General features: G+C 48.9%; 1 protein-coding gene across 9 annotated transcripts in view; it reads left to right on the top strand.

Moving 5' to 3' along the window:
* Window positions 1-19156, top strand: part of Pfkfb3 (6-phosphofructo-2-kinase/fructose-2,6-biphosphatase 3) — an 85504-nt gene that overhangs the window by 54886 nt on the left and 11462 nt on the right. For 2 of the 9 annotated variants that reach the window (XM_076572832.1, XM_076572833.1), the window contains exons 2-10: window positions 5190-5328; window positions 9384-9509; window positions 10958-11054; window positions 13315-13381; window positions 13872-13946; window positions 14809-14865; window positions 17038-17162; window positions 18438-18645; window positions 18953-19099. In XM_076572832.1, coding sequence (XP_076428947.1) covers window positions 5259-5328; window positions 9384-9509; window positions 10958-11054; window positions 13315-13381; window positions 13872-13946; window positions 14809-14865; window positions 17038-17162; window positions 18438-18645; window positions 18953-19099 — 972 coding nt within the window. In that variant the 5' untranslated portion in view covers window positions 5190-5258. Of the gene's footprint in view, window positions 1-222; window positions 655-5189; window positions 5329-9383; window positions 9510-10957; window positions 11055-13314; window positions 13382-13871; window positions 13947-14808; window positions 14866-17037; window positions 17163-18437; window positions 18646-18952; window positions 19100-19156 lie in introns of those variants that run through there. The other 7 variants (XM_006990183.4, XM_006990184.4, XM_006990186.4 and 4 more) reach the window with 6 other exon arrangements.

Genomic DNA, 19156 nt, shown 5'->3' with positions numbered 1-19156 from the left:
GGGGGATAGATCGGCTTGGGAAAGTAAAAGAGGACGAAAGAGCCCGACTGGGTTGCAGGAGCAGAGCGTGCTGCCCTCGCCGGCCCGCAGGGGGCGGCAGCAGGCTGTTTCTTGGCCTTGCCCACCCTTCTCTCCACGTGAAAGGGGGCTGGGACGCAAAGAATGCGGCCCGCCCCGAGGCTGACGCGCCGCGTTACCGGTCAGATCTTAAAAGGCCGGGCAGTGCGTGTGGCATCCCGATAGAGCAGGAGAGGAGCAAGTGGCAGTGCTGGGTAGCGGGAGCTCGGCTGTCACTGCGCTGGAGCATCCCTGAGCTTCTGAACAGAGCCGATCAGCCAGCCAGCCAGCAGTGCGCGCAGCCGCAAGCCCGCGCCGATCTCATCCGTCTCGTGTCTCCGCTCAGGCGATCCTCCAAGACTTCGCACAAAGCACATTTTCCAAAGCAGCGCAAGGGAGCGCCCAGCCGCGTGCAGGCGGACGCACCCTTCCTGTCCTTTGTTCCGGGGGGGATCTGCAACTGCTCTTCTCCCCAAGTCGGAGCCTCCTGGGGTGGCGGGTCGCCGAGTGCAGCTACGAAAATGCCTTTGGAACTGACTCAGAGCCGGGTGCAGAAGATCTGGGTGCCTGTCGATCATCGACCCTCGTTGCCCAGAAGTGAGTGCAGCTGCGCGGGGGGCTAGGCTGCAGACCGCGCCGCGTGCAGAGCCCGGCCATTGTGTGTGCAGCGGCTTTGTGCCGGTTCCCCTCTGCGGGAAGCGCACTCGTGCCGGCCGGCGGGGCGAGGCGGGGGTGGCGGCGGGCTGCGTCTCTCGGACTGGGCTGCAGGGGCGCTGTGGCTCCGGAAACCTCTCTGTGTGCCCGGCCTGGCCAGAGATCACGGAGCCAGCGCCTCCCAGAGGCCGAAGAGACCCGGAGACCGACTGCAACTGGGGCGCGGCCGCCGTCGCCACCGCCCGCCCCTTTTCTTTGGGTCTTTTCAGGTTCACTCTCTCCCTCTCTCCCTCCTTCGTATCTCTCTCTGCACCTCTGTCTCTTTCCATGTTCACCCTCACTCCTGCGATTGCAGGCTCTTGGTGTTAGGGATGGTCTTTGGGTTTGGTGACTGCACACTGGTGGTGGTTCACAGGCGCACTCATTTACCCCGAGCACGGAATTTGCTGGCAGTTTGCCTTCGTGCCCCACCTGTTGCGGTCGGTAAACGATTTGGGAAGGTTTCGTTCAATTCCACCCCTAGCTGGGGAAAGGTGCATCTGGAAAGGGCGGGTGGAATTGCTCTAAGGCGATGTCTCCCTTCTAGGCGGCGCGCCCAGGAGCGCATGGGGGTAGACAGAAATGAGCTTCCTAGTGGGCGTGTTGCTCAGGCCACGTTTGTAGCTTAAGATGTAACCATGGAATCCACTGGCAAAGCCGGGAGGTGTTTTCCTGTCGCCTTGGGGACACTTGAGCACCAGGCTGCAGGGTAGGTTTCTCCACTGCCACGTTTCACAGGATGGCCATCACAGGACATGACAGCTCTTTTGCGAGTCACTGGCTTCCCTGCTGACCTGACCCTAGCTTCCCTGTGGTGCAGTATAAGACACCTCCAGGAGGTCTTCTCTGCTGGACCTGAGGACGTTGGTGGGACCGGTCCCCAAGACACGTCTCCTTTTCTTTTTTTGGACAAAGAAGTCAGGGGCAAGGGCTTGGCAGGTCTTCTTTCTCCAAGCCCTGTCACACACACACACACACACACACACACACACACACACACACACACACACACGCGCGCGCGCGCGCGCGCGCGCTGGGACTGCCTTGATAAAAATGCTCCAGGGAGGAGTCAAACCTGGTGACACACCTATAATCTCATTGTGCTGTAACCGGGTAACCGAGAAGGCTGAGGTTAAGAGAATCATAAACCTGGACTACAGAGTGAGACTTTGCCCAACAAATAAATAATAACAACAACCAAAACAGGGAAAGTTGGCCAAGACCAAATTTAGACCCCTGTCCCTTCTGGACCTTTAAAATTATAGCATATTTTTCAGACTGAAATTGGCCACACAAAATAAGGGCTGGTTTTATATGTATGTGTAAAGCTGGGTGGTTTCATGTGTGTGATCTTCCCTTGTTTGGGGTCTTCAGGAACCATGACAACTTTTGCAAGGACCCTAAGTTCAGTGGGGCTGGCTCAGTAGTAATATTGAGGGACATCACGGTGCATCTGAGTGTCCCTCCTCCTGGCATCAGAACCTGATCATTAGCCTCCATGAGCTAGCACGTCTGTCACGGAGTTGAGAGATTTGCAAAGAATTGCTGTCAGAATTATTCAGAGCTTGAGGTGTGTATCTAAAGCTGACGGATTAAGGTGACCAGCTCACCTGCTTCTGGAATTCTTGCGTGTGATACTAGGGTGTAGCTTTCACATACAAATATCTACAGCTAGGATATTTAGTGCATATCCATATTTTAAGTGCTATGTTTCCTATACTCAATTGACTGCAATAGAGAAATTATTTCTTTTGTGTTGACATTGAGAATCTTGTGGACTTTTTTTTTTTGGAGACAAGATTTCTTTGTGCCCTAGCTGGCCTGAAACTATGTAGACTGGGCTGGCCTCCACTTAGATGGAATAAAGGTATGTGCTGCCACACCCAGCCTATTTTGTGAATTTTCATTCACCTAAAACTTTTCTTATTTTTCATACATGATCTGACTGAACTCACAATGGTGTGGAGATGACCTTGAGCCTCTGATCCTCCTGCCTTCTCTTCCCAGATGCTGGGATTATAAATGTGCACCACCATGCCGGAGTTCCTTGGTGCTAGGGATTGAACCCAGGGCTTTGTGAATGTTGGGCAAGAACCCTTCTAACTGCTCCAGCTCCAGCCCTTTTACCATCTTTCCATTCGGTCTGCATCCATGTCAGAGGTTGGCAGCCAACTCCTGAGGCTTATTGCTGGAGGGCATTAAGAAAATTGTCCAGATAAAACTAAAAGAATAGTCATAAAGAACAGACAAATCTGAAAGGCCTGGCATAGTGGTGCATACTTTTAAACCTAGCAGTCAAGAGGGAGGGTCAGGCAAATAGATCTCTGAGTTCAAGGTTAGCCTGGTTTTGAAATTTAAAAAAAAAAAAAAAAAAAAAAAGGCCTGGCGGTGGTGGCACACGCCTTTAATCCCAGCACTTGGGAGGCAGAGCCAGGCGGATCTTTGTGAGTTCGAGGCCAGGCTGGGCTACCAATTGAGTTCCAGGAAAGGCGCAAAGCTACACAGAGAAATCCTGTCTCGAAAAACCAAAAAAAGAGTTGCCTTTTTTGTTACCTGCACTGAAAATTTGCAGCCTGCTACATAGTTGGGTGCTGTTACCTGCTTTGAACTCCAGTTCCCCATTTTCAAGAAGATGATGTTTTTGTATATTCAATGCATCTGGGCCGTGAGCTATCCCAGCCTCAGGCAGTATGATGGGTGGCTTGGGATATAGTAGATGTAGGTACAAAGGAGCAAAGGGACATTATTAAAATTGACTGCACAGAGTTGCCTGGAACAGCAGCTACAAAAAGGTCTTCTTTAAAAGAGTTTATTTACTTACTATGAGGAAGAGGGTGACGCATGCCATGGAGAGTATGTGGAGGTCAGAGGACAGCTCTGTGGACTTGGTTCTTTTGTCCTAAGTGGGTTCTAGAGATTGAATTTAAGTCCTCAGACTTGAGAGGCAAGCGCCTTTACCCACAAAGCCATCTTGCCCATCCTCAATGTTTTATTTTTCCTAAGTACATGGGAGTAATACACCAAATTCTATCTTGTTGGTGCCCAGCCAGGCATATTTATAGCAGTCATTTCAGGTGAGTTATGTGGCAGCTCATTGTCACGATCAGCTTCTGAAGCATCCCACTATTGTATAGAAAAGGAAAGGAAGACACCAAGAGATGAATGTGTCTAAGATCCAAGGTGGTGATGAGGCTTGGCTTTTAACTCAGGGTTCTGGACTTTTGGCACTGCATGCTTATTAGCACTGCTATTTTACATTGTATTACCTCCCAAAGTTTTCACTGAGTCACTAAGACACCCCATTGCAGTGTGTGGCAGAGATATGGGGTTGTGAATTCAAGGCCATTCAGTGGGCATCAGATTATTTAGATATTAGGGGACAAGGGATCCATGGTAAGCATGTACACTGTAACCATGAAGGAGAGCTGTTTGTGGGTTTTTTTTTTTGGTTTTTTGAGACAGGGTTTCTCTGTGTAGTTTTGGTGCCTGCCCTGGATCTCACTCTGTAGACCAGGCTAGCCTCGAACTTACAGAGATCCGCCTGGCTCTGCCTCCCGAGTGCTAGGATTAAAGGCGTGTGCCACAACTGCCCAGCGAAGGTATTCCAGCTTGTCCCTTGTGGGTGGGAGAGCAAGGAAAGAGATACCATGATAAATGAAGACATCATGGGAATAGGGAGAGGCAGAGTGTTAGGGAAGTTCTCAGGAATCCACAAGGATGAATCCACCATAGACTATTGGCAATAGTTGAGAGGGTGCCTGAGCTGGCCTACTCTGGTGATCGAATGGCTGAATACCCTAACTGTCATCATAGAACCCTCATCCAGTGACTGAAGGAAGCAGATGCAGAGATCCACGGCCAGGTCCTAGGCAGAGCTCCAGGAGTCCAGTCGATGAGAGAGAGGAGGGATTCTATGAGAAAGAGATATCAAGACTATGATTGGAAAAAGTACAGAGACAACTAGCCAAACTAGTGGACCAATAGCTTAGGAACTCCCATGGTACTGGACTAGACTCACTGGATAAGTGAGGCAGTTGTTTAGCTTGAACTGTTTAGGGGGCCCCCAGGCAGTGGGATCTGGACCTGTCCCTAGTGTGTGAGCTGGCTTTTTGGAACCTAGTGCCTATGCTGGGACACTTTGCGCAGCCTTAGTGCAGGGAGGAGGGGCTTGGACCTGCCTCAACTGAATGTACCAGGCTCTGCTGACTCCTCATGGGAGACCTTGCCTTGGAGGAGGTGGGAATGGGGGGTGGGTTGGTCGGGGAAGGCTGGGGGCGGGAGAAGGGAGGACAGGGGAATCTGTGGTTGGTATGTAAAATGAATAGAAAATATCTTAATTTAAAACATCAATTTATTTCCATGTATCACAGCTTTAAAAAAAAAAAGAGAGAGAGAGAGACATCTATTAACTGTATTTTCCTTGCTCCCACATTGCCAAGTACGCTCTGCTGAGGCACGCTCTCTTCATATTACCCCATCAGACTTGGAGGGTGCTACAGGCCGATCTGATGATGCCAGGAGAGATGCTTTCGTCTAGTGAACAACCATGTGGCATGCATTGCCTTCCTCCTGTTGCTGGTATTTATTATGTTCTGAGGGCCAGGCAGGTTAAGCCCGTTTTCCGAGAGGTCTTAGTGTGGTAGTATACCTATACAATCCAAGTCTTCTGTACAGCTCAGTTTTCCCCTCGCTTGATGGAAGTAGACTGAGGTGGTTCCTGTGGAAAGGCTTCAGTTCTCTTAGCAGCTGGGGAGATGGTCCCTTCGGAGTTCACAGCTGTCTGTCTGTCCTAAACAGATCCTTCTGTGTTTTTCCTTTGAGCTTGTAGTGAAGCATAATGCACATGCTTACACAAGAGGATAGAGAGGATGTATCATCCTTTATTTATTTATTTATTTATTTATTTATTTATTTATTTATTTATTTATTTATTTATTTTTGTTTTTTGAGACAGGATTTCTCTGTGTAGTTTTGGTACCTGTCCTGGATCTCGCTCTGTAGACCAGGCTGGCCTTGAACTCACAAAGATCCGCCTGTCTCTGCCTCCCGAGTGCTGGGATTGAAGGCGTGGGCCACCACCACCTGGCGTATCATCCTTTTCTAATGATAACATTTTGCAAACTGTCTGGGTAGAACCAAGCATGGATGAGGTATGGGGGCCACAGCTAAGGATCTTCCCAGGTATATATTTGGAAAATAAGTTGTGGGCATCAGATGGTGGGATGGTTGAAGTCGGCTGTCTCAATGATCCACTTGGTCACATGTTATCGAAGATATTAATCACTTAGGAAGAAGTGTTGAGGTTAGGACTCAGGTGTGCATCTGCCTCTCAATTGAGCTAGACAAGCACTGTTCAAGTTGGGGGTTTAACTACCTGTCAGGTTTTTTCTTCCCATAATTTATCCCTCAGCCACCCTATCCTGTAGCTCCCCAGCTGGTCTTCTGGTTTTCCTTTGTGTGCATTTACCTGCAGGAAGCTGGCATAAATTACAAGGCTGTGTTAAGAACTAACAATGATGGACCTAGTCTGTGGGTAGGCAGGTCTGAGCTCAAAGGGACTCCTCAGGAATGCTGGCCTCAGTTTGTCCACATGTCATCTCCCCCTCCCTCCCCCAAGCATCCAGATCACTGGTCTCATGAGTATATAAGCAAATAAGCCTAATGACATTGTAGAGTGCTGGCTCCGCTCTTGGGATGTGGTGGCTTCCTGTGAATCTTAAGGAACCATGGCCTTAACCATGGGCAATACTTTTAGTATGAATCTAGGCCCACCGGGGCCTAGCTCTCTTTAGACAATGGCTTCTCTCCCCACATATTGGTTATTTTTCTAATTGCCATGACAAAAGCAACTTCTGGAAGGAAGTGTTTATTTTGACTCGTTTGAGGGTTCAGTCCACTGTGGCTGGAAAGTTGTGGAAATAGGACCGTGAGGCAGTCAGGTCTCTGCATCTCTGTCCAGAAGCAGAGGGATTTGAATGTTGGTGTTCAGCTCTCTTCCTTTCTTCAGGCCTGCCCACACTCATGGAATGGTGCCACCCAGTTAGAGTGGGTCTTCCCATATCAGGTAACCCAGTGGGAGACATTCTCATAGATAGCCCAGGGGTGTGTTTCCATGGTGACTCTAAATCTAGTCAAGTTGACAAATGGAGATCAGCCATCATACTTTAACGGAACATCTGTGTATTCTTTACCCTTATTTAAGTTAATACTGAGATTTATTGCTAAAAACCCTGGTACAAAACATTGAACATTTAGATAAAAGGAAAGGAGGCATTATGTTTGTCTTAGGAAATCCTATGTTGAAGTCAATATATTGAGTTGATTGTGGGAAGAAGCATCCAAGTTAAGGATTGGATCCAGGGGATGTTGTGAAATGGAGGGTGAGGGGTCATGGTTGGTGTCTCTTCTTCAAAGGTAAAAATGTCTATGAAGAAAAGAACCTGTGGCCAGGGGCAGGACATTATTTGTTCAGTGAGACCCTTGCTCAGATGTCTGGGTGACAAAGCTACACTTGCTTTGGCAGTTCCTTTGAGCTCCTCAGCTTTGAGCAGATGGGAAGAGTGACTTGTGCTTTGTCAACTAAGAGAGTGATCTAGGTTTATTTGCACTTGAAATCCAACAGCACTCTCCTGAGTCTACGGTATGGTTTTTTCTTTTCCAGAGTGTCTACTGCCAGAGGAGATTTGTTCCTGTGATTAGTAGATAGACTTAATCCCTGATCTGATAACTCAGCCTGCTTCTGCCTCTGCATCCTTGACACAGTTTCAGCAGACACTGCCCATGGACACATGCATGTAGGGCTGCCTGTCTCCAGGCATCTCTGGATGCTTTCAGTTGTAATGGCTCAGTGTCGTCATAAGGGCAGGAGAAGCCACCATTAGCTGGAGGGAAAGAGCTTCTGTCTTCTAGGTATCTGTTCTTTCCAGGGCCTCTGGAATGCATTCCTGGGGAATGTTCCTAAGGGCTGTCTTTGGCTTCTGAATTCTCTTGTCTAGATAGCCTCACACCCCTCACCCAGGTCCCTGTTATCAAAGAGATCACTCACCCCTTGCCATGAATGCTTTCTTCTAATCAGACCTTAGTCTGAAGCAAAAGATCCACATTGGCGTCCCCCTTAATGCTTAGACTTCCCATGAGCCTCTATCTAGATCTGACATCTGTCTAGGGTGGTGGCATGACTCTCATCTCTTCCTGCAGGCTGTGCAGCCTGTGTCTGGGATGGGAGAAGGCCAGCTGGGCTGGAGTTGGCAGGCAGCCTCTTGGGCTTGTAAGCTCACTTGTCGCCAGGATGCAGGAGTCGCCCAAGAGACTCAGTGATGAAGAGACAGCCAAGGAAATACTGGAACTTTAGTTTGTCTAGCAGGATTCTTTTGGCTCCTTTCTGGAAACTTCTGTCCCTGGTGTTCCATCTTATTGAGATTCTAAAGACAGACAGGGCACTCATTCATCACAAGCAAGAGTGTCTCTGGGGAGCCTGCCCAGGACTTAGTAACCAGCTTACTTAGGCTCCTCTGACTGGCCATTACCTTGGCAGACTCAGGCGTTCCTCTGAACCTGGCATCCATCAGATCCTGGCAGCAGAATGGAGGGATGGAGGAGGGTGGTCAGGGAGGATGTGAGAGGCACAGGCATGGTGCCCAGCCAGGGGGCCCAGCATTTTGGGTCCCTGACCTACTTTCCCTTGATAAACTCTTACCGTTTAATTTTTGTTTTTTTTTTTTCAAGTCTTTGGAGTTTAGTAAATGGGTTGTCTTCTCTCGGTTTCTGGGGCTCACTTCTGTCTGTTTCCCACCTGTTTGCTCAATTTACATACTGATTTAGGAAATCATTACTCCCTACTGCTAATTTTACCTTCCCTGGCAGGGCGTGGTGGCACACGCCTTTAATCCCAGCATTTGGGAGGGCAGAGGCAGGTGTATATCTGTGAATTTGAGGCCAGCCTGGTCTACAAAATCGGTTCCAGGACAGCCAAAGCTGTTACACAGAGAAACCCTGTCTTGAAAAACAAAAAACAAAACAAAACAAAACAAAACAAAAATTTTTACCCTCCCTGGCATTAGGGTTCCATCCTTGTACCCCCAAGAAATGTTATTACACTATTTTGCTAGGAACTGGAATCACCGTCTGGGGCTCAGTTCCTCCATGTCTGATTGTACATTTATGTTTGGAACTGCCATTGCCAAATATTGCCTGAAAAGTGAGACTGAACTACAAGGTCAAGGGGTGTGGTCACTAGGTGGGGATGGGGTGAAGTGTGTAGTCCCATTGGGTCATCAGATGGCAGGAATGACATCATAACTTTAATGCTATTCTTTTTTGTTGCTTTGAGATAGCTCACATTTTTGCCCAGGCTGGCCTGGAACTAACTCTCTGTGTAACCCAAGCTGGCTTTGAGATAGCTCACATTTTTGCCCAGGCTGGCCTGGAACTAACTCTCTGTGTAACCCAAGCTGGCTTGGAATTCAGCTGTTTGGGATCCCCTAGAACACTCATTTCTTCCTGCCTCTGTCTCCCAAGGACTGGGACTACCATACCCAACTTTGGTCCCATTCTTCACAATCTGTCTTTGGGCATGGGACTCTGGCCATTAACTTGTGCTCTTTAATTGATGACTTGTGGCTTGGTCTTTGCAGCCTGTGGGCCGAAGCTGACCAACTCCCCAACGGTGATTGTAATGGTGGGTCTCCCGGCCCGGGGTAAGACCTACATCTCCAAGAAGCTGACTCGCTACCTCAACTGGATAGGCGTTCCAACGAAAGGTAAGCCAGGACTCAAGGCTAATGGCTGGTACCCTCACGGTGGTGGCTCACAGGCATAAAACTGTCCTGAGTTATGGAGTCTGATCATGTTTCCCAGTTGGGTTATCTCAACTTACCCTCACCTTCATCAAGCTCCCTGTGGTGACTTTGTTCTTTTTTCTTTGAAAGTCCCATCACATGTAGCCTTCCTTCAGTGACTGTCCTCTGCAGCTTCATGCTGCGTACTATTGGTGACATTTTAATACACCTCTGCCCTGTCTTCCCAACTAAATGGGAATTATCTTGAGGATAAAGATTAGTATCCCTCACTGTGCTAAGAATTTTTTTTTTTTTAATACTAGTGCTTGCCTCTAGGTCTGCATATGCTAAGCAGTAACTATTAAATGTGATCTCATCACCATAGGTGTGCCAACAGGAACATGGTTAATTTAGACATGGCAGGGGTAATTTAGAATTAATAGCTCAATAAGTAGGCTAGGTTGGCTGGCCAGTGAGACCGACTTATGTTGGGATACCATAGGTAAAAAATATTTATTTATTTATTTATTTATTGGTTTTTCGAGACAGGGTTTCTTTGTGTAGCTTTGTACTTTTCCTGGATCTCGCTCTGTAGACCAGGCTGGCCTCAAACTCACAAAGATCCACCTGTCTCTGCCTCCCGAGTACTGGGATTAAAGGCATGCGCCGTATTTTATATGTATGGGTGTTTTGCCCACATATATGTATGTGTACTATAGGTATGCCTTATGCTCAGACATAAGAGACAGCCAGAAGAGGGAGTCAGATCCCTTGAAATTTGAGTTACAGATGGCTGTGAACCTCCATGTGGGTGCTGGGAATTGAACCCTGGTCCTTTGTAAGAGCAGCATGTGCTCTTAACTGCTGAGCTAACTCACCAGCCTGTCTTGTCTTTATCTGTCTGTCTGTCTATCTATGATTTTGAGACAATGTTTCATAGCTCAGTGGTCTCCAACACAGCTACTGAGCTTCTTACCCCCCCTGTCTACATCTCTGTGCTGGGATTACAGGCATGTACCATCATGCCCAGTGTTTTTGGGATTACAGGCATGTACCATCATGCCCAGTGTTTTTGGTTGGTGCTGGGATCCAGCCCAGAGTTTCATCTATACTAGACAGGCACTCTAACAACTGAGTGACATCCTTATTCCTACAGTTTAACTGCTTTTTCCTGGATTTTGGCTGCTCTCAGAGTCTGTTTCTGGTTGGTCACACTGGGAGGCTGGGATTGGGGTCTGGTCCCTAGGAGACAACTTCAGGTACAGCAAGCGTGATGGGTGCTGTCCTTTGATCTGGACCCTGTTACCTGGGGATAACAAGCGGGAAGTCCACACTGTTTGCATATGAGATTCCTTATTCAGCTAGGGATTGGTTGGCTTTCTCTTTGGTTCGTGATGGCTCATCCAGGACTGTCCTTGTCTTTCCTCTAGTGTTCAATGTGGGAGAGTATCGCCGTGAAGCCGTGAAGCAGTACAGCTCTTACAACTTCTTCCGCCCTGACAATGAGGAAGCCATGAGAGTCCGGAAGTAAGCCTGAGTTGCCGTGTTTCCTGTGTGTGTGTGTGTGTGTGTGTGTGTGTGTACATTGTGTGGAGGCCTGAGGAGGACTTTGCATGTTCCTTGGACATTGTCTACTTTACAATACAATGTATATATAGATACAGGTGAGTGTGAAGTGGTATGTGTCCATGTGTGTGGAAGCCCGAGGACATCAGCTATATTCCTGTATTGCTTCTCTATCTTTTGAGACAGGGTCTCTTTACAAAATTATTTTTATGTGCATGGGCTTTTGCCTACATGTATGTTAGTGCCTGGTGCCTGGGGAGGCCAGAAGAGGGCATTGGATCCCCTGGTACTGGAGTTAGAGGAGGTGGTGGTCTTCCAGGTGGGTGCTGGGAATCAGACCTGGGTCCTGGAAGAGCAGCAGCACATGCTCTTCACTGCTCAGTCATCCCTCCAGCCCTTAAACAGGGTCTGCTGATGAATCCGGAACTAGCTTGGCTGGCCAGTGAGCTCTGCCTGTCTCTTCATCCCCAGTGCTAGGGTTACAGAAAGTGGCACCGTGCCTGGCATTTAGGTGAGTGCTGGAGATGCAAACTCAAGCCCTCATGCATGTGTACAGGCTGGCAGTGCCTTAGCAGCACTGAACCAGTTCTGAGGCCTCTTTTTAGAGGCCAGGCCTGTCACTGTAGAGCTTAACAAGACTGGCTGGCTGCCAGTGAACCCCAGGGCTCTCCACCTCCCTGGCCCTGGGATTACAAGTGCACACCACCAGATCCAGCAGCTGCTGCTTCTTTCTCCTCCTCCTCTTCTTCCTCTTCCTTCATTGTAGGTTCTGAAAACCCAACTCAGGTCGTTGTGCTCGCAAGGCCAGCACTTTACTATGAGCTTTACTGTGGCTTCCTTTGTTTTGAAGCCAGGTTCTATAAGAGGAAGAAAAGGTCAGTCTGCACGCTGGTCCTTTGTTGATGGCCATCAGACCTAGCTAGCAGTAGGACAAGTCTCTCGGCCTCTCTGTGACTGGCTGCTTTGATCTGCTCCCAGAAGTATGAACTGAGCCACCCTGAGACAGTTGAGCAGCAGCCACATGCCAGGAGTGAACAAAGTCCCTTTCATTGGAAACCATCAGTTTCCATTTGCAGAAGAGTTCTTAAGCTACAGGTGATGGACGGGGTGGTGCTCTTCAGGTCCGCATGGTGCTGGCATCAGCTGGGCGTGGGAAGAAGTCCCAATCACTGATGCCAGGAACAGCCCCAGGCATGCCCAGTGAGGCCCTCTGTGTGCTCTGGCATCCGTTTTTATTTTATTAGTACTGTTTTGTTTTGTTTTGTTTTAAGTTAGGGTCTTGTTATATAGCCCTGGCTGGCTTGGCACTAATGTATATAGCTCAGATCAGACACTGAGGCTGGTCTTGAGCTCTCTAAGTAGCTGAAGTCGAACCTCTGATCCTCCGGCTTCCACGCTCCGGTATGAAAATTATAGACTGTGCCACCAAACCTGGTTTTAGACAGTGCCGAGGATTGAACCCATGGCTTTATGCATGTTAGGCAAGCACTCTGTCAAGTGAGCTATGTCCCTGGCCCTTGGCACCAGTTCTTAAAACGCTCCCAGGTTTTATTTTTAAGCTGAGCATGGTGCGCTGCTTCTATAATCTCAGCATTCGGGAGATTAAGGCAGAAAGACTGCAAATTCTAGGCCAGCCTAAGCTACAGAGTAGGTTCAAAGCCAGACTAAATAACTTAGTGAGACCCTGTCTCAAACTAAAATGAAAAAAGGTCTGGAGCTGTTGTCTCCAGAGCTCTTGTCAAGGCCTCGAGTTCAGTTCAGCAGTACCACGAAAGAAAGACAAAGAACAAAGGATTAAAAAATTAAAAAAGAAGGCCATGCATGCATGGTAACTGGTGCCTGCAATCTCCACATTGGAGAGGCTAAGGTAAGAGGAGTCCAGGGAGTTTACGGCCAGCTTGGGCCTACAGAGTTGAATGCCAGCCTGGGCAGCCCAGCTAGACCCTGCCTGAAAAACAAAGCAAAACGAAACAATCCACAAAACCAAATACAAATGTTTCTCGGTCACATTGACCCCATCGTGTTGCCGGGCATGATGGCTGCCTCCCTCAGCTGTGTGGAGGTGGGTGTCTGTGCTGGTGCTCAGGTCGGAGGCCTCTGGACCTAAAGAGACCTGAATACCCTGAGCAGCTTGGGACTAGCGCTCCAGTGTGTGTCCTAGGGATGCGGCTGCTTGGCTGGGCCTGTTCTGACCCGTGCTTTTCCTCCTGTGCGTTTGCAGACAGTGTGCCTTGGCTGCCCTGAGAGACGTCAAGAGTTACCTGACGAAGGAAGGAGGACAGATTGCAGTAAGTCTGGGGGAGCAGTGTGGAGACCCCCTGTGCAGTAAGAACAGGGACAAATGGCTGTTCTTGAGGGTGGAGGGAGCAAGGGCCCAGAGCAGCTCATGGCTCAGGAACATATCCGGGGATGGATGTTGGCACAGAGCTCTGCCACTCACGTGTGTAGTGGGCATCTGGGCACCGCCTCTACTGTGTTGCTGCCAGCCACAGCAGCAACCAGGCGTCCTTCTTTGGCCCCTCCTTGTATGTTACTGCTTGCTAGGTCCCTGGGTGCACCCCCACCCCCACCCCTGCTTCCCTGCTGTGCCAGAGAGAGCTGTGGGCCGAGGATGAGGAGGGAGTCTGGGGGCACTGTGGAGAGGTTAGGGGACAGGACACAACTGTGTCTAGAAGGAGGAATCTGGGGCTTATTTCTGGAAACAACAGACTGAATTCTTTGTGGCTTGGGTAAGTATTCTTACCAGTTTTTCTGAGCCGCCTTCTCCTCCTCTATCAGGTTTTTGATGCCACCAACACTACTAGAGAGAGGAGACACATGATCCTTCATTTTGCCAAAGAAAATGACTTCAAGGTGAGCCAAATCTGCCTCCTCTAGCAAGTTCAGAGTGGAAAACACCTTGGGAGCAGCTGATTGCCTGACTCTGGCTTCAGCCTCTTCCTGTCTTGAGTAGTTGGGGCAGGTCTCACTCTGTAGCCCAGGTTCATTGGAACACACTCTGTTGCCTAGGCTGGCTTCAAACTCGCAGCAATCCCTCTGCCTCCGTCTGCTAAGCGTTGGGATTGCAGGTGTGAGGTGCTCCCCCCCCCCCCCCCTTTGGCTAGTTGTCCACGTTTTGCTGCTTTGAAACAAGGTCTTCCTTGTGGCAAGGTGCCTGGGGACAGTGGAGCCCTCCCTCCCTGGCACAAGGTGAAGGCCATGGCCATGCAAAGTTGATGTTTTATGGAGTAATGCTTTCCCAGTGCTTATCCTCCCCCTTATTAATATTTTGGTTAACAAACCAAGGCAAGTGCTTCTGGTACTAAAGCACAAAAAAATGGGTTTGACCGAGACATTTTCATACATGGGCATCATTACACTTTGTTCCTATTTGCTTTCCCGTCTTCTCTTGGCCCCTCCTTTCTCTGACATAATGGCCCTTGTCCGCTCCCCAAATAGTCCCTTGGATTCTGCTTTCATGGTACATGTATTCCATTCACCTGCCATTCCCCACCCCTCCCTTTAGTCTTCCTCCTCTGTCGTGACACGCACGCACACACACACTTAAATCTAGATTTTGCATGTAAGTGGAAGCACGCAGTGTCTGAGTCTGGCTTACTTTGCATCTCCCCAGCCCCATCCCTTCCCTGCTGGTTTCCTTTCTTGTATCACAGCGACATCAAAGTTGGCCTTTTGTGGGTTGTTTTCACATTTCTATCTTGCTTCCTTCCTCCAGGTATTCTTCATTGAGTCCGTATGTGATGACCCTACTGTTGTGGCCTCCAACATCATGGTAAGACAAGTACGAAGCCCTGTTTGTCTATGGCCGCTTAATACTGTGAGGTTATTTGCAGTCCTGGTGGGAACCCAGGTCAGGACTGGATAGTAACTACACCCTGAGAAGCAAACACCCTGCTCCATGTGTGGCTGAGTGTCTTTAGGTGGATATTGGGACGGTAGAAGTACATGGGGATATTAACTTAGCATAGGCTGTGACCTGGACGTGCTCTTAAATGACATCCAGGCCATTTCCAAGGACTTTGAGGACAAGCAGCAGGTATACAGTCTTGGTTGGGCATGGTAGATAAAGGGGGCAGACGGAGTAGTTTCACCTGGTGGCCAAAGGTGAGTGGTGATGGAGTAGCCAGGGATGAAGGGCAGCTCATCCCATCATACAAGGGAGGCCATCCAGATGTTCACTTTCGCTTTCCAGTCCCTAGTAGGGAATAATGCTTTCACACTAACCAAAGCCTCCAAGGCTCACTATGCCAAAGATCTCACTGTGTAACCCAGGCTGGCCTTGAACTCAAGACATCCTGCACCCTATTCCCCGAGTGCTGGAATTACAAGTGTGTACCACTACACCTTGCCCAATATACACCTTACTTTTAAAGGGATACTAAACATTTTTGCTTTCGTTCATTGGTCTTTTTCTTCGAGACAGTGGGAGTATCTGCAAACATTTCTAAGAAACAAGCTCATACTTGAGGAAGAGTGGGTCTGGAGGAAGAGGCTCAGAGTTTGAGGAACAGGAGTGCTGTGCCCACAGAGGACTTCACTGTTTTACTTTGGGTTTATTTTCCCTGTTCCACTTAATAGTGAAGCATGGTGTAGCTGTGAAATCCTTTTCCCATTGTGTGGTCACTCCTGAGCTTAGGTAGGAGTCTTCTTCGTAGTAGCTTTCTAGTCATTCACATGGTTAGCTATAGGCCCTGATCCTCTGTGTTCAGAAATCTTTCCCTGATTAAACCTAAAAGCAGTTTTGCAGATTAGGTCCAGGGATTTGTGGCCTATATTTATGTTTTTATTGTACAAGTCACATAATATGCAACTGGCCTGTATAGCTATTTTTAGTGTGCAGTTCAGCAGCAATAAGTACATTCAGATTCTTGGGCAACTGTGTATGTGATGTGGCTCTATTGGTGTAGAGTGCTTGTCTGCCACCTACAAAGCTGTGGGTTCAGTTCCCTGCACTGCATAAATTGGGTGTGGTGTGAATACTTGGAATCTCAGCATTTGGGATTTCCGATCCTCAGTAGGAGGATCGGAAGTTCAAGGTCATCCTTGGCTATGTAGTGGGTTTAAGGGAAACCTGGGGTACATGGGAGCTTGTCTCAAAGCAAGCAAACAAAAGAAAGCCAACAGCAAAAATGTTGGGAACCCCCTAATGTCCATCTCCAGGCCTGTCCATCTTCCTGTCTGCCTTATAGTTGTGGAAGCATGGATTAAAACAGTTATGAGGGCAGGCATGATGGTGCCTGCCTAATCATTTCAGCACTTACTGGGCAGAGAGCGGTAGGAGGTTTTAGGAAGGTCTAAGGTCATCCTGCTTTACATAGCAAGTTCTAGCCCAGTCACAGCTAGACAGTAAGACGGTGCCTCAAAAGACCAAAATCAGTCTGAGTTTCCCTAACATCTACCTGGGTTTCTCGGCATAATTGTCCAATTATAGGAGACTCTTTGTGCGAGAAGGGCAGATCTGAAGGTCTAGGCACCAGGTCTAGTTAGATGGCATCACACCGACCAGCACAGGTGGCTGCTGCCTCTGTTGGAACAGGTGGAGAGACTCTGCCCAAGAGCAACACTTAATGTGCCTTTTGGGACCAACGGCTTGCTCTCGGTGTGCTCCTGTGGGGTTCTGCTGAGTTGAGGGCCAGGCTGACTCAGTTATTGGACTGACCCGCCTCCGCCTCCGTGTATGGTCCAGATGTGTTCCTTATGGGACCTTGTGGGTTTCCTGTGTCTGTCCTTCCTAGACATCCTCCCTGTGTAACCGTAAGGCCATCAGTCAAACCTCCTGACCCCTCCCCACCGTCCCGTTCTTTTTCTTCCTCTTAGATGCTGGGTAGGATAGTCTTTATTCTGAGAATTTCTGGGCTTTCCCCATTTGAAAGCCCAAATCCTGCTTAATCTCAGCAGAAAGCCTTCCAGTGTGATTCATCAGCTGCTCTTTGTGATGTTACAGGAAGTTAAAATCTCCAGCCCGGATTACAAAGACTGCAACTCGGCAGAAGCCATGGACGACTTCATGAAGAGAATCAGTTGCTATGAAGCCAGCTACCAGCCTCTTGACCCTGATAAATGTGACAGGTGCTTCCCAGAGCTCACCCCCTCAGTTATCCACACGAGGGCTTGAAATGTCATCTTGATGGTCCCGTAAACAGCTCGGAAATATGTCTGCAAACTCTAGAAATGGCTTTGGGAGGGTCCCCGAGGCCCTGTCCTTTGGCGGAGGAGCTATTGGCAGTTGTTGGCGACTGCCTGTCCTTTGAGGACATGACTGCTGCTAGGCTGCCCTGCCTCAGTGGGTGGCCTCACCTCTGTGTGTAAAGGGCTGCACTAACAGTAAAACACAGGAGATGGGGGCATTTAGAGGAAGATAGTCGTGAATGGGGAGGTTCAAAATGAGAGGTTCAGCAGTTAAGAGCACTTACTGCTTTTCTGCATGACAGGAGTTTGGTTTCCAGCAGCCACATCAGGCAGCTCACTACCAATTGTAATTCCAGCTGCAGGGGAATCGGATGCCTCTGGCCTCCACAAGTTCCTGCACTTATGTGCACAGACCCACACAGATGTATGCATATATACATACATACATACATACATACATATATATATATATATTAAATTAAAAATAATAAAGAAGTCTTTAAAACGTATAAATATTTAGACCAGGTGGTGGTGACACACCCCTTTCATCCCAGCACTTGAGAGGCAGAGGCAGGTGGATCTCTGTGAGTTCGAGGCCAGCCTGGTCTACAGAGTGAGTTCCAGGATAGCCAAGGCTACACAGGAAACCCTGTCTGTTCAACCCACCCACCCCCAAAAAGTATAAATATAAGAAAATGTCTTCTTCAATTACTCTCTTCCTTGAAAAGATACTTACTAGGTTTTTGCTTGTTCATTTTGTTTGTTTTGACTGGGTCTCACTCTAGCCCTGGCGGGCCTGGAACTAGTTATATAGTTTTTAACAGTTTTCACTGAATCTGGAGCTCACTGATTTGTCTAGGCCATCTGGCCAGTGAGTTCCAGGGGACAGCCTGTCTCTGTCTCCCCAGCTCTGGGATTACAGACCAGGCTGTGCCTTGCTTTTTAAGAAGGTGCATCTGCACTTGACGTACAAATCTTGTGCTTATCCATCACTGAGGGAGCCATCTCTCCAGCTCTGATGCCTGGCTTGAACAGCCTGGCTGTGGGAATTGTTGCTTTCATTTACTCACTGACTCTAGGGAAGACTCACGACGATCACTGTTACAGGCCCCCAGGAGCAAATATTCTAGAAGCTGGCTAGGCCTAGGGTGAGGTGTGCTGCCCTCCAGGGCTAGGGAGGCCTGGATGGTGGTCCTCAATGATGTTTCTTTGCAGGGACTTGTCGTTCATCAAAGTGATTGACGTGGGCCGGAGGTTTTTGGTGAACCGAGTGCAGGACCACATCCAGAGCCGAATTGTGTACTACCTGATGAATATCCACGTGCAGCCACGGACCATCTATCTGTGTCGGCACGGCGAGAATGAGTACAACCTGCAGGGCAAGATTGGGGGCGACTCGGGCCTGTCCAGCAGAGGCAAGAAGGTAGAGGAGAGAAAACAAGAAACGGGCTAGGGACTGACTGGAGGCCGGAGGGTGGTTGGCTCCCACCATGTGGTAGAGTAGAAGGGTCCTTAGAAGGGTAGGATGCTGTGTATTTTTTTGCTGTTTTTGCCATGCTATACTGTGGGTATTTGCATGTGTCTGTATGTGTACATGGGAGTGTGGACTAGAAACGGAGAAGTAGAGTCAGGCCTCTTGGTCTCTGATAAGGTTTGAGTGGCCCTGGAAGTTTGGAATATACCATAACCTATGGAAGGAGCTAGAGTTGGGGTGACCTCTGTCTCCTCAGTTTGCCAATGCCCTGAGCAAGTTTGTGGAGGAACAGAATCTGAAGGACCTCCGTGTGTGGACAAGCCAGCTGAAAAGCACGATCCAGACCGCGGAGGCACTGAGGCTCCCCTATGAGCAGTGGAAAGCACTCAACGAAATCGATGCTGTGAGTCACGGGCCCGCATGGCTGTGGGGAGGCCTGGCAGGGGGTGGAGAGTTCTCT

The sequence above is a fragment of the Peromyscus maniculatus genome, chromosome 5, assembly GCF_049852395.1.
Source record: "Peromyscus maniculatus bairdii isolate BWxNUB_F1_BW_parent chromosome 5, HU_Pman_BW_mat_3.1, whole genome shotgun sequence".
Taxonomy (NCBI): Eukaryota; Metazoa; Chordata; class Mammalia; order Rodentia; family Cricetidae; genus Peromyscus; species Peromyscus maniculatus.
This window is presented reverse-complemented; position numbering and strand designations above follow the sequence as displayed.